General features: G+C 59.8%; 1 protein-coding gene across 1 annotated transcript in view; it reads left to right on the top strand.

Moving 5' to 3' along the window:
* Positions 1-2,553: 2,553 nt before the first annotated feature.
* LOC141933679 (uncharacterized) overlaps positions 2,554-15,152 on the top strand; it is a 168,784-nt gene continuing 156,185 nt past the window's right edge. Inside the window, exons 1-3 of the mRNA XM_074848559.1 lie at positions 2,554-2,781; positions 2,829-2,930; positions 3,740-3,936. Of these exons, the coding sequence (XP_074704660.1) occupies positions 2,554-2,781; positions 2,829-2,930; positions 3,740-3,936 (527 nt within the window). The remainder of the gene's footprint in view (positions 2,782-2,828; positions 2,931-3,739; positions 3,937-15,152) is intronic.

Below are 15,152 nucleotides of genomic sequence, written 5' to 3'. Positions count from 1 at the left end.
CCGCGCTCCCCTCCCCGCCGTGTCGCGGCTGAGCCGTGCTGGTGGCAGAGCGCTGGGGAGACGCTGCGGGATCCCCTGGGACGAGGGAGGTGACGGAGACAAAGCGAGTGCCACGGGGAAGCGGATCTCTTCATTAGCGTTTCTGGAAGGGCAGCAGCCCCGGTCTTGGCAGCGAGCGGCAACTTTGATTAGCTTTAACCAAAAAAAAATGAATATTAAAATCTTAATTTAATTTAAAACACTGTCATTCACAGTCATGGCAAACACCGAGCAGAGTAATTATTATGCAAATGAGGCAGATAGAAAAATGATTAATAATTGCGCAAATTAAAAATTATTGTAAACATCCTGTGACTAGTGATAAGTCCGGGAGGAGTGCGTGCGCAGGAGGCAGCGTTGCTCAGCCAGCTCCTGCATCCTGATTTTCTCATTAGTGGGATTTAATTAGCAAACGATGCGAAGGAGCCGAGCGGCGTTTGGGGGGAGGTCGAGGGTCGGCGCGGGCCGGTGCCTGGTTTTGGGGAGCTGCCGCCCGGACCCTGCGCCTGCCGGCACCCGGCCCAAAGTCCCGCTCGGGCGTTGAGCTCCGCTCAGCTGAGAAGCCGCTTTCGCAGCTGGTTTCCCCGTTTCTGGAGGAGCCGCCGGGGCGGCCGCGCGCTCCCACCGCGTCTGTCCGTCCGCTCCCACCGCCCTCCGTCTGTCCGTCCCTCCGGGGCAGCGCCCCGACCACCCCCAAAATGGGCACTTGCATGTGACTGCTGGAGCCGGCTCCCTCGAACAATTAATGAGCTTATTTGTCTGGTGTTTTGCTGCTAATTGCACAACATTATTTTTTCCCCCTGTTCAACTGTTTTACTTTTATACTTTTGACAGTGAGCACGATAATAATAATAATAGGCTTACACTGGCTAATAGGCTTACGTGGTGCATTATTCGTGTCAAGGACAAGCAATTAAGCCTGGCCTCACACATAATAATTAGATTTTTGTTGATGAGCTCATCGGTAACGTGTTTGGTGAAGATTAAGAGCTTAATTCCCGGAGTGTGACACCGCCTGCCCCCCAGACCCCTGCCCGGGAGTGGGGGGCTTTGCCCGGGGCACTGGGTGCTCGTGGGGCTGCCCAGGGGGGTGACCTGAGGGGTGGGGGGCGAAGGGCTGCGTCCATCTGTCCGTCCGTCCACGTCTGTCCATCCAGCCGCGTCTGTGCTGGGCGGGGGGATGTGCGGCTGCTCCCGACTGCCTGGCTCTGGGTTCTTTTTTTTTAATATCTCCAGCAAATCGGGTCCTGACAAGCGACATGTTATCGTACCGGTTTCCTGCTGAGATCTCCTATTATTTTTTAATTAAAAAGAGCCTGAGATGTGTCATTTGAATTTCGATCCGGCAGCTGCTCTGAGGGGCGGGTGCTCGGCAGAGCCCGATGACTGCGCGGAGGGTCCCGGGCTGGCAGTGGGGAGCGCGGGGGGCTGGTGCCGTGGCGGGGTCCCCCCGGGCCCGCGCGCCCCGGCTCAGTCTGGGGGAAAAGCGCTTTCCCCGGTGCCTCTGTCCTGCAGCGGGGCCGGCAGCGAAAATCCCGAGACTGCCAGGTTAGTGATTGTATATGCATATGTGCACTTTCCCTAATTATGGAATAATTAGGGACACGCAGAGATAAAAATTACTAATAATATTTACTCTAGACTCTATTTTTTTAAATAACCTCTCTCTCTCTTGCTCATTCGCCGAGTCTTGGTGGAAATAACTTTGCAGATCCCAGTTAATGAATATTTGTAAATGCAAGAACATTCGGCGACGGAATATCCAGAGGGCATCCTCTCTCTGCCTTGTAATTTTTTTCATGAGATATTTAATATTTATGGTTCCACAGCCTGGTGAATAAAGAGCCACCCGCAAACCCCCAGGAGCTCAGGGGCTGGGGATATTTATGGCGCTTCCTCTTTTCCTTTTCAATTACAAAGACACCTCACATAATTAAGTGCTAATAACCTTGTTAATCTAAAATTGATACTCTTTCTCCTGGCCATCCCTTAATAGAATTAAAAACAGATTAATAATCAAGGGTAGGAGCCATTGCCCGCAATTAAGGAGGAGGGGGCTGCGCTCCGGCCCCTCGCCCTGCTCCCCGGGGGGAGGCAGGAGCCGGCGCCGGGCTGGGACGCGGGTGTCGGGGCTCCCCAGCCACCCCGCCGGGGAGACGCGTTTCCCCCGCGCTCTTTACACAGCTTAAATTTTTAAGACAAACAGCCATGTAACACCATCTCCTAATGAAACTGTTTTATGTTAATTAATTATGTATCAAGGCTCATTTTCATGCGCAGCCCAGCTCCGCTTCCCCTCCGCTGAGCCTTTGATCTGTCAAAGGCTAAACGGGAGATAAATAATCAAATTAAAAAGCAGCCTGGATGGAAATAAACACATTTTAGATGTGTTATCTGGCGGTTAGAGCAAGGCATCGCGTAATCGGGCTCACGGTTTGGGCGCCTGGAAAGCTTCCTGTGTCTCAGTTTCCCCGCAGTCCCCCAAGCCCTGCTGCCACCCCTGGGGACGACATCATGTCCCCGTGCAGGGAGAGGGGCCTCGGGGGCAGCCCCTGCCTCCGGCAGAACGGCCCCTCGTCCTCTCCAGGAGGAGCGGGCTGGGGAGGGCTTTATCTGCACAATACTGATGAAACACCAGAAGTCTGCAGCGTTTCTTTCTTCCAGGCAGTGAAAGATCCTGCGGCAGCTCCGGGCCGCAGCCGCCCCGTGCCCAGGGCAGTTGGGGTGTCAGCGGTGGATGCAGTTTGGGGATAATTTAACGCAACGTCTAACAATTTGTCACACCTAAGCGGAGGCAGATGTGCATCCATATTCATTCTGGAGGAACTTCAGAAATCAGAACTGCCCGACGCCGCAGCCCTCCGGCCTGGGCTCCCGTTCTGGCGGAGGAGGTGAGGACGGCGGCGAGGGCTCGTCCTCTGCGGCCGCCCGGGGCCGGGTCCCCGCGGCAGCGTGGCCAGGGGCTCGCAGGGCTGCCCGGGGCGAGGCTGGGCTCCTGCTCAGGGCTGCCCTACCCCCTCGCCGCTGCGATGGCCACGGCCACGGCCACGGCCCCGGCGGGCTTGGTGGCTCCTTGGGGGGACACCGGGAGAGGCGCCTGGGCAGGACCCTCGGCCCCGGGGCCAGGCTGGTGCGGGGCTGTAAATCAGGTGTTGCTCTAACAGTAAACACCCTACAGCAGAAATTACAGATTATAATTGTGGAGTGCTTTATAGCCGTAATAAAATTGTAGTGTTCTAGCCTGCATGTAATTACCAGCTAATAGATTTCTTCTTAAAGGGCTTAGGCCCCGGCTGCTGCGCCCTGCGGGCACCCAGGACCTTCCCACCCCCTGCTTCGCTGGTGCCGGTGCTGCAGACAGTGGGTGCAGGGCTCCCCCCACCCCGCCACGGCCCTGAGGGACCCCTTCCCCATGAGGCTGGGGGCTGTGGGGAACCGGTGCTGGCGGAGGGGACCCCCACTGCAGGGGGGGATTAGAGGCTCTTGGCGGCTGCAGCTTTCCTTGTCCTGCTCGGTGTAAACGGAGCGCAGCTCTTCGCTCTTCGCTCTTCGCCCCGGCCATGCTCCTCGGTGCCTGTTGAGGTGCCAGGGAGTGTCGTGCCTGGAGGTTTCTCCCTTAGCAGATTAGGAGGGTGTTTATTGTATTGCCTCGGCTCCTCCTTGGGCCGTTTTGATGACAATGTTGTTGTTTTCTCTCCAGGTGCGCTCGAGCGTGCTGCAGCTCCCCCGCCAGCGAAGTCGGGCCAGTGCTGTGCCGGGAGGTTGGCCAAATCCAGCCCCGCTCCAGTGCCGCGCCACGAGGTCCCCAGCCCGCAGAAGAGCCGTGTCCCCAGTGGCAGACAGAGGCCACGCAGACGCTGCGTCCTGTCCTCGGCCGGTGCCGCTCCAGCGCCGCAGGTGAGCCTCCGTGACCCGCACCGGTGCCGCGGTTGGGCAGCAAGGCAGAGGCAGCCGGCCGTGAGCGCGCGAGTAGCGTTGGGTGGCTCCAACCCGGACTCCCGCAGCTCCCCGGGTCCTGCCTCGCGCCGGGATGTTGGTGTTTGCGTGGGCTGACGTGCCAGCGGGCCTTGGCAGAGCCAGCCCCAGTGATGGTGCCCAGAGGGACTGGCCAGGCCTCTCGGTGACGCTGTGGCACCCGCTGGGGCCAGCCAGTCCTGGGCAACCGGCCTTCCTCTGCCGCCAGCCCGCCAAGCCGCGGCTCCTGGCCCCGTGCCGCCCTCTTGCCCGGCTGCGGGGAGGCGAAGCCGAGCGTGGAGCGATCAAAGGGAGCGCACGGAGAGTGTCGTCCCCTCCAGTCTTGCCCCAGGCCCTGCCTTTGGGCTTCTGAAGGTTTTGCTCCAGAGGTGTCAGTTCTCATTAATCCGCACATCAAAGCCGGAGCTGCCAAACATCCTGGAGAGATCGTGCGTGCGGTTTCCCCAGCGTCGCAGGCAGGCGGGGAGGCAGGGGGGCAGGCCGGACAGGGGGGCTCGGCGCTGGGCTGCTCGACTGCCAAGGGAAGGTGTGAGATGTCCCCTGGGCAAGGGAACACCCTTTTGCGGCACCACTGGCCCAGAAAAGCCAAAAAAAACCCGAAGATCAGGCGCTCCTGCGCGCTGGGGAGCTGTATTTGCCCCAGCGAGGTCCTCTCTGCTCTGCTGTCACGGCGAGAGCGGGTTTCCCCACGCTGCTCTGCCGTGGCTCAGCAGCTCTCCAGCGAGCTAATCAGGTCACTGCATTTTTAACATGGCATAGGAAATCTTTATATTTTTTGTCAGACTCATTCTTCTCCCCGGTCTCTCTGTAGGGGGCTGAATTATTTAATGCTGAATATCAAGCAGGGATGTTTTCCCTTCGCCGGGCTGCTGACTGCGCACTTTAGGGCTGGCAAGATTGGCAGATGGCTGCTCTGCGAGGTGGGTGGAGGGGGAACCCATCGCACCCAGCAAATTACCCACTTACAGCCAGATTTACGGAACAGCCCCGGCCTGGAAAGGCTGCTGCGCTTCGGGTGCTTGTTTCTGTCCGGGAAAGGGCTGGGGGAGCGGAGCAGGAGCCAGCGGGGTGCCCCCGGGTTTGCGGCACCGGGGGAGCGATGCCGGGGGTCTGCCGGGGCCGGCGGTGCCCGCCGCGGGGTGCCCGTCGTCGGGTGACGCCGAACACGTGTTGACGGGGCGGGGGTCACGTGCGGCGATGCTCACGCGCCGGGTGAATAACCACAAAGGGCTGGTTTGTGTATCGGGGTTTATCTTTTCCATTAATGGCTTTCTAAATTGGTGGCAGTGGAGCAAAAAAACCCAATCTGAACTCGGAGCATGCATGATTACTATTGTAATAACCTTGGCTAATAAGAATATGATGTGGTGTTAGGCTGGGAAAGAAAACACATTTCTCATTAGCTTTTTGATTAATTACTCCACATAATTTCCTAGGGGGACAGGCCTGCGACTGATTGCCTTTGCTTTTGACATGTGGAAGTGGTTTACCTTAACTTAATAATTTTCTCGGTGACATTTTAATGGCAGTCCTCGGTTAATCGCCGCTCGGCCAGAGGCAGCGCTGCCTTGCCGGGGCGGAGGGCAGGCCCTCGCCCTCCCCTCGCTTTTTGGGGGGCTTTGGCCCCTCCCCTTTGCCCACCCTCGAGCGGGGCAGGGGCAGGAGGGCAGAGGCAGCTGTTGGGGCAGGGCTGCCCGGCCGCTGGGTGGTGACGCAGGGCTGAGCCCTGGGTCCTCCCCCTCCCTGCCCTTCCCCGGTGCTGCTCAGCCACTGAGCGTTTGAAATACCGGGGCGTGCGCCAGCTGCGCAGCCGCTTCCCGCCCGGCGAGCGCTGCCAGGGCTCCAGCTGTTGGAAGGCATATGTTTACATGGCTTGGAAGCGACCGATTTCCTTCCTTGCATTATAATATAAATATTTTACAGGAGCTAAAATATTCAAAGATCGTTTGATGTTGCCATGTGGAGCGGTATCAAATGAGGGGGGGAAGGAGAGGAAAAATGGAGAGGGGAGCAAGTGGAGATTCATTTGTTTCACTTGAATTATGCTGCATATTTCTGCATCATAAAATTGCCCAGAACATTGATCTCGGCTTATTTCAGGAGCGGACACGTGGCTTGTGCCACCACAGCCCCACGCAGGGCCATGTCCCGCGTGGCTGGGGGTGCTGGGGCTGGGCCTGCACCAGGGACGTGCGTCCCACAGCCCAGGCGCATCCGTGTGCTGGTGGAGTCTGCACCGGAGCGGTGCCCCCCCAGCCCTCTCCAGCCGCACCAGTGCTTTTAGACCAGAGTTAAACCTGGGGCAGGTCCATCCAGATTTCCCCTGGATAAAACGTCAGGGAGGTTCCAGGTCTCGCCCTGCTCGCCTGACACTCCTGGGGGGACTGGCTGAGCGCTGGTTGCCGGCTGCTGGAAGCTGTTTGCTCTTCCCTGCTGCTGCTCTTGCCTCGGTGCTGCCCAGGACCTTCGTCCCGCTGCTCGTCCGTGCCAGCACTGGGGGCTTGGAACAAATTAAAATCGGGCCTGGCCCTTGGCCCCGACAGCGGAGTGGAGGGAAGCTGCGGCCGGGCACACTCGTAGCCCCACCTAACAGCTCGACGTGAGCAGGGTTTGCTCCTCCAGCCGGGTGGGGAGGCGTGAAGCCCAGTCGCGCCGCCCGGCAGCGGAGAGGGCCGACGTGATCAACCAAGCGTGCGGGGAGGATAGACGGGATTACCGCCCAAATCCTGCTCCTTCTCACGCTCCGCGGCGGCCGCCTCCTCCCACGCAGCCGCCACCCTGTGAGCAGTGGTCAGGCTGGGGGACGAGGATAGACAAAGGGGCTGCCAGAGGAGGGTGGGGGGCCAGAGGTCCCTGTGGAACCGGCGAGGGCCCAGCACAGCGTGGAGGGTGGGCACAGCCGGCAGCTCCCCTCGGCACAGCGGGTGCTGACCGGGGCGCCGGGAGGATGAGCACCGGCAATATTTATGTTTCCATCCAAACGCGCGGATCAAAGCTGACACTTTAATCCCTTCAATAACATCTCAGGGATTAAAATCTTGCAGGCAAATCACAGTCTGAAATTGGTAATATATTTTTGCGTGTCAGTTGACAGATTGCTTCCCAAACCCCTTCTGCAGCGTCCTGCGGTGCCTGGGTTCGTGGGTTCGGGATGTGCCGGCTTCCACCCCGCTGTGAGAGTTTGTGCCATGCTCCTCCTCGGGGCAGGCGCCTCGGGAGCGCGCTTCCCCCATCGCCGTTCTGCGCGCTCGGGCCGCGGGCTGGTGGGGCCCTTGGCCATTTCGATTTCCTCCCTGGCCCAAACAAGTGTTTCTTTCTGTCGCTCACGTTTTATTCCTGTCGGCAGTGACAGCGTGGCCAGGCCCAGGGCCGTCTCCAGCGCAGCGCAGCGGTCTCGGCACGCCGCCCCTGCGGAGCAGCTGCAGCCGTGTGCGCTGAGACCGTGAGTCTCCGCTGGTGAAGCGGCGCCGAGGGAGGGGACACGGTGGGGACGGACTCGCTCCAGCACCCGCCGGGGACGCAGCCCCAGCTTTCGCCCCGCGCCCACTCAGCGCCGCTCTGCCTTGCATTGACTTTTATTTACTGGCATGTTTGTCTTGCAAACAAAGTAATTACTGATTAATTGGCGAGGAGCTTTATTTCTAATCCCTCAGCTCACGGGAAGGAAATCTGGCCGTTTTTGTGGGCGCGGGCGTGTCTGCGGCGAGTGCGTCGTGGCTCCGCCATCTGGCCGCCTGCAGACCGCGAGCGGGTGCCCAGTGCGGGGAGCGGGTCCTGCCCGCTGGAAGGAGCCGTTTCCTCCCGCTCTGCAGGGCCCTGCCCTGCTGCTCCCCGTCCTGGGGCTCTGCTCGCAGCCGGCACCGGGCGAAGGGAGAGCCCACCCCCTGCCAGCTGCACCCCAAATCCAGCGGAGCAGACCAGGGGGCCCCGCCAGGCACGGCTCGGAGCAGAGGGATCCAGCGGGGAGGCAGCGCTCAGTGCCAAGGGGTTTTTCTGCCTTGGATTCTTTTTATTGTGGTTTTCTTCTCTTCTCTCTCTCTTCTGGCCAGTGCCAGGCGAGTTGATGAATTATCCCAATATATATTCTGTCTGGAAAGAAAACACATATCATATATATCTTTGACAAGTTATTATTCTTCCTTATCAGAATATGTGTGCATCCAGCCACGCCATAACTCACCCCTTGCGTCGTTCGTGTAAGCAGGCAGGAGGAGCGCGGCGGCTTCTTGCCGCTCCTGTGGCCCTGGCCTGGCCCCGGCGGGTGTGAGCCCCGGGCTGGGGTGTGATGGGGCAGGGGGGCCGCCTGCCCCTGCTGCTGCTGGTGGGGAGGGGCTCTGGGAGGAGGCGAGAGCATCACGTCGAGCTAATTCGGCGCCTGCCTCACCTCCAGCTGATTGTTGCAAATTAAATTTCACGCCAATGAGCCGGAGGAGCCGGCGTGCGGCGCGACGAGGGGGGACGTGGGCCGGGTGGCGGAGGCAATCGGCAGTGAGCGCTCGCGGGCATGGCCTCCTCGCCCCGGCTTGGTGGCATGTACGGTGCCTGGGCACTGCCTGGGCACCCTGAGCTGGGCTCCAGCCCCCACGTGGGTCCTGAGCTCCTCCGCAGACGGGCAGGGGTGCTGCTGGGCGCCCCTCTGCCCCGTGCCCCCCTCCTGCCCCGAGCAGGGGACTGCGCCGCCGGCTTGGATGAAAATCGGTGCACAGATGAGTGAGCAAACACTCCTGTTTTTTTCTGCCCGTAATGACAGCCCCGGAAGCTGAAATGAAGCTCAGCAGGGGACCAGCTCTGCCTGGGCTTCGGGAGCGAGGACAGACATGCGCTGCGGCACGGAGCTGGGCCCTGGGGTGCTTGCGGTGGGCTCCCCCAGCGGCGGGAGGAGCGGGGGTCCATGTGGGGCGTGCACACGCAGGCCGTTCACGCGTGGCTGCGAGCGCGGGAGCGCTCCCCATCTCCACCGTCGTGCCTTTAATGTTTAACTTATTAAGATAATAGCTGTTCCATCTCCGTCGGTTTGAAACATGATCTAATAGGAATCTTCTAACAAAAGTTGCTAAGCAGCTAGGACATGATTTACTAATAGAGTCTGAATGTGCTGTAACTGAGATGGAAATTAATTTAGTGATTAGGAGATTAATATATGGAGTAGAGCAGATCCTCGCCTTTAAAGGCCAGGAGGAACGGGTGGGATGAGGCGCTCAGCGACGCCTTCGCAGAGGGTGTTTAGTCTTGACGCCTCCTGCCAGACTTTGGGGTGAGGCTGCAGGAGAGGGAGCGCTGCCCACTTGTCTGTTAAATCCCGTGTCCTTCCCAGTGCCTTTGTTAGGATGGGTTTGTGTTGGCAAACACCTGAGCCTGGTGTCTGGGGAGAAAATCCCCGCTCCGCCCCCCGCCTCCAACCTGCCTGAATGCAGGACAGAGGCAGCACTGGGAGCACGTGTAGGGAGGGCAGCGCATGGGGCTCATGGCCTGCCCCTCTGTTGATTCTTTTCAGCAGCAGCTGCGCATCCATATTTATTGAGGGGAAGAGAAGAAAAACCGACGATAATCCCAGGAAAGCCGAACATCTTGTAATTATCTGGGTAGCTCGGCTGGCTCCTGCGGGCGCGGGCTGACCGTGAGCGCTGCTCTGGTTTCCCGGCTGTGGGTCACCGGGGAGGGTAGACAGGAGCGGTTGGATGTTGGACAAGCTCTGAGCATGGCAGGCAGGGAAGGACCTGACGGACATGGTCTCTCCCGCTGAAAGCAGCGGAGCAGGGGGCTGGTCACCTCCTGCTCGGCAGCTCCGTGGCTGGGCTGGTGGCTTCTCGCCTCTGCCTGCTCCCCGCGAGGCCGGCGGGCAGAGCTGGGGACACGGAGCAATGGGCACCCCGAAGGTGGTGGGGAGCAGAGGGCCTCATGCTGCAGGCAGCACAGGCAGCAGCAGTCAGCGCTTGCCACTGCCATGGAAACCAGCATGGCCGGAGGAAGAGCTGGGGGGTGCTCAGGGAGCGACAGAGAATGACATTAAAAAGGCAGAGCCAGCAGCGCGTGGGACAGCAGGGAGAGCGGGCCAGGAGGGACACGTAAACGGCCACCGCCGGCAGCTGGCGATGATGCTCCCAGGCCCTGGCACGAGGGGTCCTGGGCACCGGGGAGCGCACGGGCATGGGGTCCCCCCACACCCCGACTGCTCCAGGGCCGGGACCCAAGACACCGCCTGAGCTGGCAGCTCCTCTCTGCCTTCCGTCGGTGAGGGAGGCGGCGTCGCCAGACGGCAAAACGTGATCTCTTAAAGATGCTGATAAGGTTTCTGACAGAGGGCAGGCGTCTGAGATGAAGAGGAACGTGTGTGTGCGTTTCTTCTCCCTTCTTTTTTTTTTCTCCCCGAGCTATCTCCGGCGCAGCCTTGCAAGAAGAAAAGCTTGTGGGCATCTGTGCTCCGCTTCTGCCTTCCCCCGGGGCCATCAATATGCAGAGCCCGTTACCTGGGTAAAGGCCCTTCGCTGCCGCCGCACCGTCAAGGTTACAGTGGGAGCCGCTTTCTGCAGCCGCCGGTCCTCGCGCGGAGCCAGTGGTGGCAGGGGTGCTGCCCGGGAGGAGGAGGAGGAGGATGGGGTCCTCTTTGGCAAGGCTTGACACAGGCAGCATTACGGGGTGCAGCCAGAGCCGCTCCCAAAGCTGGGGTGCAGTTTGTCCCCTCAGGAAATCCCCGGCCCTGCCCTCACAGGGTGGGGGGGCGGAGAGGAAGCCCTGCGGGGCTGGGGGGGGCCGCTGCACATCCCCGCTCTCTGCCACTCCTGCTCCTGGCACTGGGATGAAGGCAAATATTTGGAGAATGGCAGAGCCTGGCTTGTGTGGCGCTTGAGTCGGAGTCATGAGCCTTTTGGAGGCTGGGATTAATTTGAAGGAATTTACTGGTGGAGTTTGTGGCAAATAGAACAGTTTGCTTATTTCACACTTGTATGGCCACCTGCTACGAACTGTTTGTTCAGTTTCAAATTCTTTAATTAAAATCAACATAAAACAGATTGAAAACATCCCAAGAAGGGGATGCTTGATTTGCTGGAGGATATTGCAGCAGACGAGCCAAAGCGCTTAGAAGACGCTGTGTCGTTGGGAAATGTCCATGGGCGGGCGCTCGGCGCTGCAGGTCGGTGCGTGCCCTGGCCACCAGCCCGGGCCCGAGGGCATGGTGCCCCGCGGCACCTCGGCTCATCGCCCTTCATTGCCCAGGTGGTGTTTCCCTGCGCCTTCGCTGCTCGCTTTGGATGCCCTTCCCGGCACGGCAGCTGTCCTGGCACGGCCCGTTGAGCCCGGCGGCGCCCGGCACAGGCGGTGCAGGCGCGGTGTGGTGTCTCAGCCCTTTGCCGAGCTGATTAGAGGCCTCCTCCAACAAACATCAAAGCTTCAATTAACAGGGGCCGCTTGCGACCCTCTTGCAGAGCCCAGATAAGAATAGAAATTTCCCTTGGAAAATGGATTTGTGTTTAGCTGCGTGTGCCGGGCGGTAAATGACCTGCTCTGTTCGGTGCCGGAGAAGGGCCGGGGACAATTAGGGTGCTCATTGGGAACCGGTTATCTGAAGGAAACAGGCGCGCTGGTATTTAGCTGTCTAATATCCCAGTGGGAGGGGAAGCAGAATTAAAACGCGTCTCTTTTCAGAGCCGTTTCAATCTGAAGGAGGATTCTGCCTTTGTGCGGTGGCTTTTCATTTGAAGGGGCTTCTTCCTCTCTCCCAGTCCCTTATTTGCGTGTGGCCACCTGCAACTGAGAAGGAGGGCGAGGGGAATGGGGGTGACGGGGCGAGGAAGACCTGCGGGCGAGGAAGGCTGAGGCCGGCTCTGCACAGGGCCCCGCCACCGGGCAGCGGCAGCTCGGCCGAGGGCGCAGGGATGCGCGGAGAGAGGCGACCGGCCTCTCCGCCTGTTGGTCGCGGTGCCGGCGTCTCCGGCTCCAATGCAGGCGAAACAATAACAGCCGCGGTGCAGAAAGTTAATATGTAGCCAGACGAGCGTTTTAATAACTGGAAAGGTTAAAAAAAACAAAACCCTCTCCGGCTGCGTGCGGGCTCCTGCCAGCTCGCGCTCCTGCGAGCCTGGGAGACCCAGAGTACCATGACTGTATTGATTCAATTATTCTCTACAATGTAATACTCTGCATTTGTGTGATAGCAACAAACAGAGTTGAAAGACATACAAAAATAAATGATCTGAAAGTTAATATGGCTGAATGAGCAGCTCTGAATAAGAGGAGAGCGCGCTTTGGTTTTACATTGTAAAATCAATAGCGTGCAGAACAATGTCCTAACTTCCTCCAGGGACCCGGAGAGGACCCGCCTGAATCGATCACTATGCAAATTAATTGAATTCATGAAACCCACATCGCTGGGTAATTGATGCTTCTTATAATTACCTCCGAGTTATGAGCTTTTAGGGGATTTCATTGATTCCTGCTCCGGGAGAGGGCGAGGGCAGGTTGCTGGCAGCGCCGGCGCCGTGGGGGAGGTGCTGGCTGTGGCACCGGGGGCTGCCCGGGACCCTCGGGACTGAGGGTGGCTGCGGCACCGGGGGCTGCCCAGGACCCGCGGGGCTGAGGGCCGCCGGTATTTTCGGAGCCCAGGCGCTGCCTCGCGAACAGCGGGGACGGTGACGCGGCTCTTGGCCCTGCCCAGCCCCGCTGCGGGCTGGTGGGAGGGGGACGTTCGGCAGCGACGCAGCCAGCACCCGGCAGCCCCCAGCTCCGGCGCTTTGGTCCCTCTGAGCCCGGTGTCCTCCCCTCGGGAAAGCACCTTCCCCCATCCCTGGGGACCAGAGGGCCGCGGCGGGCACGGGGCGGGCGCTGCTGCGTGGGTGCCCGTGGCAGGGCCGGCCGTGCCGCGGCCAGTGCTGCGCCTGGCTGACAAATCGTGTGAGCGAACAGGTTTTATCAGAAGGGATAATAGGCTTACATTGCACATTATTTCAGAAAAAGGGACAGGCAATTGAGCTCTGCAGACTAATTAGATTAAGTTGATGAGCTCATCAGTAATGCGTGTAATTAAGATCAAGAGCTAATTGCGGGCTGTTTGATGCCCTATATTAACCGAGTTGTCCCTTGCAGACGTGGCGTGGTGGGGCTGGTGGGGCAGCACCGGGGCTCTCCGGGCTCCCGCTCCCCGCAGAGCTGCGGAGGGGGGACGTGGTCCCTCAGGCGCGTGGGGACCGGGCGGGAGGTGACCCCGCACCTGGAGCCAGTTCCCAGCGCTGTCACCTGCCCGTGACGTGGTGCCATCTCCTGGCTCTGCCTCACTGAGGATGCTCGGGAAGGTAGGACCAGCCTCGGTGCGCAGCCTTCGTTAGCCCGGACTGGCAAGGCCACCGTTCACACCCAGGGAGTTCCAGAGCTCACCGATTTAAACTTTTTAAAAATTCTTTTTAGAAATCTCTACCCCCAGTGAGCACAGAGGAACATGGACCTCTCCTAGAAGTGATGATGCCTCTGGCCAGGTGCCGGCTGTCTCCTAGCCCGCTCCACGCTCAGGCTGGGGCCAGTGGCCACTGGGCAACAGTGTGCCTCAGGAGCTGGGGCACCGTGGCCGGGCCCCTGGGAATTTCTCTGTGAAAAGCTCCTCCCTGAGCTGGTGGCCATGCGGGGCAGAATCTGGAGGTTTGTGCCAAGGGATTCATGCCCAACGGGAAGACTAAAGAGCAAGCGGGATGGGGTGGATGGAAAGCAAGACGAGAAAAAGTCAGCGCAAGTTCTGAGGGAACTGCAGGAATTGCTTGCTCTGGAGAAATGGTGTGCGGTGATGGTTCGGATTTATCAAAACAGATATAGCGCTCAACGAGACAGACAATTCTGGCGGTGTCGTGGCGGCTGGGGCGCTGGTGTAGCCTCTTTACAGCTTTTATCCTTGCTCTCCCGTATTTCATATCTGATCTTTTTTCTTCTCTCCTGCATCAACGTCTCCTCTCCGCTTGGCTCCCTTTATTCTCCCACCTCGCTCCTTTCTTCGTCTGCTCTCTCCTCTGCCTGACCCTCCCGTTCCCTCTGCACCGAACGGGTTCTCCACAGATCCTCCCCGTGCCCCTCCCGACGCTCCGTGCTCCGTTCCTGGGTGCTCTGTCCGGCTCTCCCTCCTCGGGGGGCGGCTTGGGGAGGGGGCTCGCTCCTCCTCCTCGCTGAGCCCCTCTGCACTGCCGCCCGTCCCCACGGCTCCAGCACCACGCTCCCTCCGCTTTGGGCTCCTGTCTCCGTCTCCAAGGTTACACGAAGCGCTTCCCTCTCCTCTCCCGAGCTCCCGGCGGGATTCCCCGGCACTCTTCACCGTTTGGGCTTTGTTCTTCGCGACCGTCCCGGTTCTCCTGCACCTTTCAGGCCAGGGGCAGGACTTTGCGTTGGGGTCTCCCCAGCCGAACCCCCCGTAACTCAGGGCTGAGCAGCCGAGACCACCCTGGGGTGCCCTGGCTGGGCTGGCAGTTCTTGGGGAGACCCTGGGCTGCTCCCCCCATTCTGCGGGGTTCCGTGGGGCTCTCCCAAGGGGCTGCCTTTGGGGAAGCCAAGTGAGGAGCTGCTCATCCTGGTGAGACATCAGGGGCAGCAGGAAAGCAAACGTGACCGTGCAGTATTTACGGTTCGCCAGCAGCTGCGGCGGCTGGGCCGGCAGCGGGTAGGGCAGGGAGCCCGTGGGACCCAGACATGGGGTGGCCCCCCGAGCCCGACATTTCTGCCCATCCCTGTTTCTGTGATGTGTCCCAGTGCTGGGCAGGGGCTCCGGAGACCTGCCGGGCCTCCCCATGGCACCCCCCTTCCAGGGGCAGGTTTAGGGGTGTTGCCTGCACCCAGGGACACGCAGCCTCAGCTCTCTAACCCTTTCTGTGGGGTGTTTCGGTTGTTACAGCCTGAAGAGTGATTGCGGGGGAAAAACAAGCAAAAACCCGAAAACCCTTTCCAGATGTATGAGAAGCCTGAAATATCTTTGGCTTCTCTCTCTGCAATAACTGGAGGGGAACATGAGCAGATGTTTATAGGTCACACTCTGCATGTTTTTTTCCCTTTCCTTTTGACAGAGAGTTGATTTTTCCCCGGTTTGTTTGGCTGATCGAGAGCTGCGTTGCCGTCCCCCCCTTCCCGGGCTTCCCGCGGGGAGCGGCCCTGGCCGCGCAGCCCCCGCGCCG

The sequence above is a fragment of the Strix aluco genome, chromosome 23, assembly GCF_031877795.1.
Source record: "Strix aluco isolate bStrAlu1 chromosome 23, bStrAlu1.hap1, whole genome shotgun sequence".
In the NCBI taxonomy this organism is placed as follows: domain Eukaryota; kingdom Metazoa; phylum Chordata; class Aves; order Strigiformes; family Strigidae; genus Strix; species Strix aluco.
The sequence above is the reverse complement of the archived record's forward strand: the minus strand, read 5'-3'. Positions and strand labels throughout refer to the sequence as shown.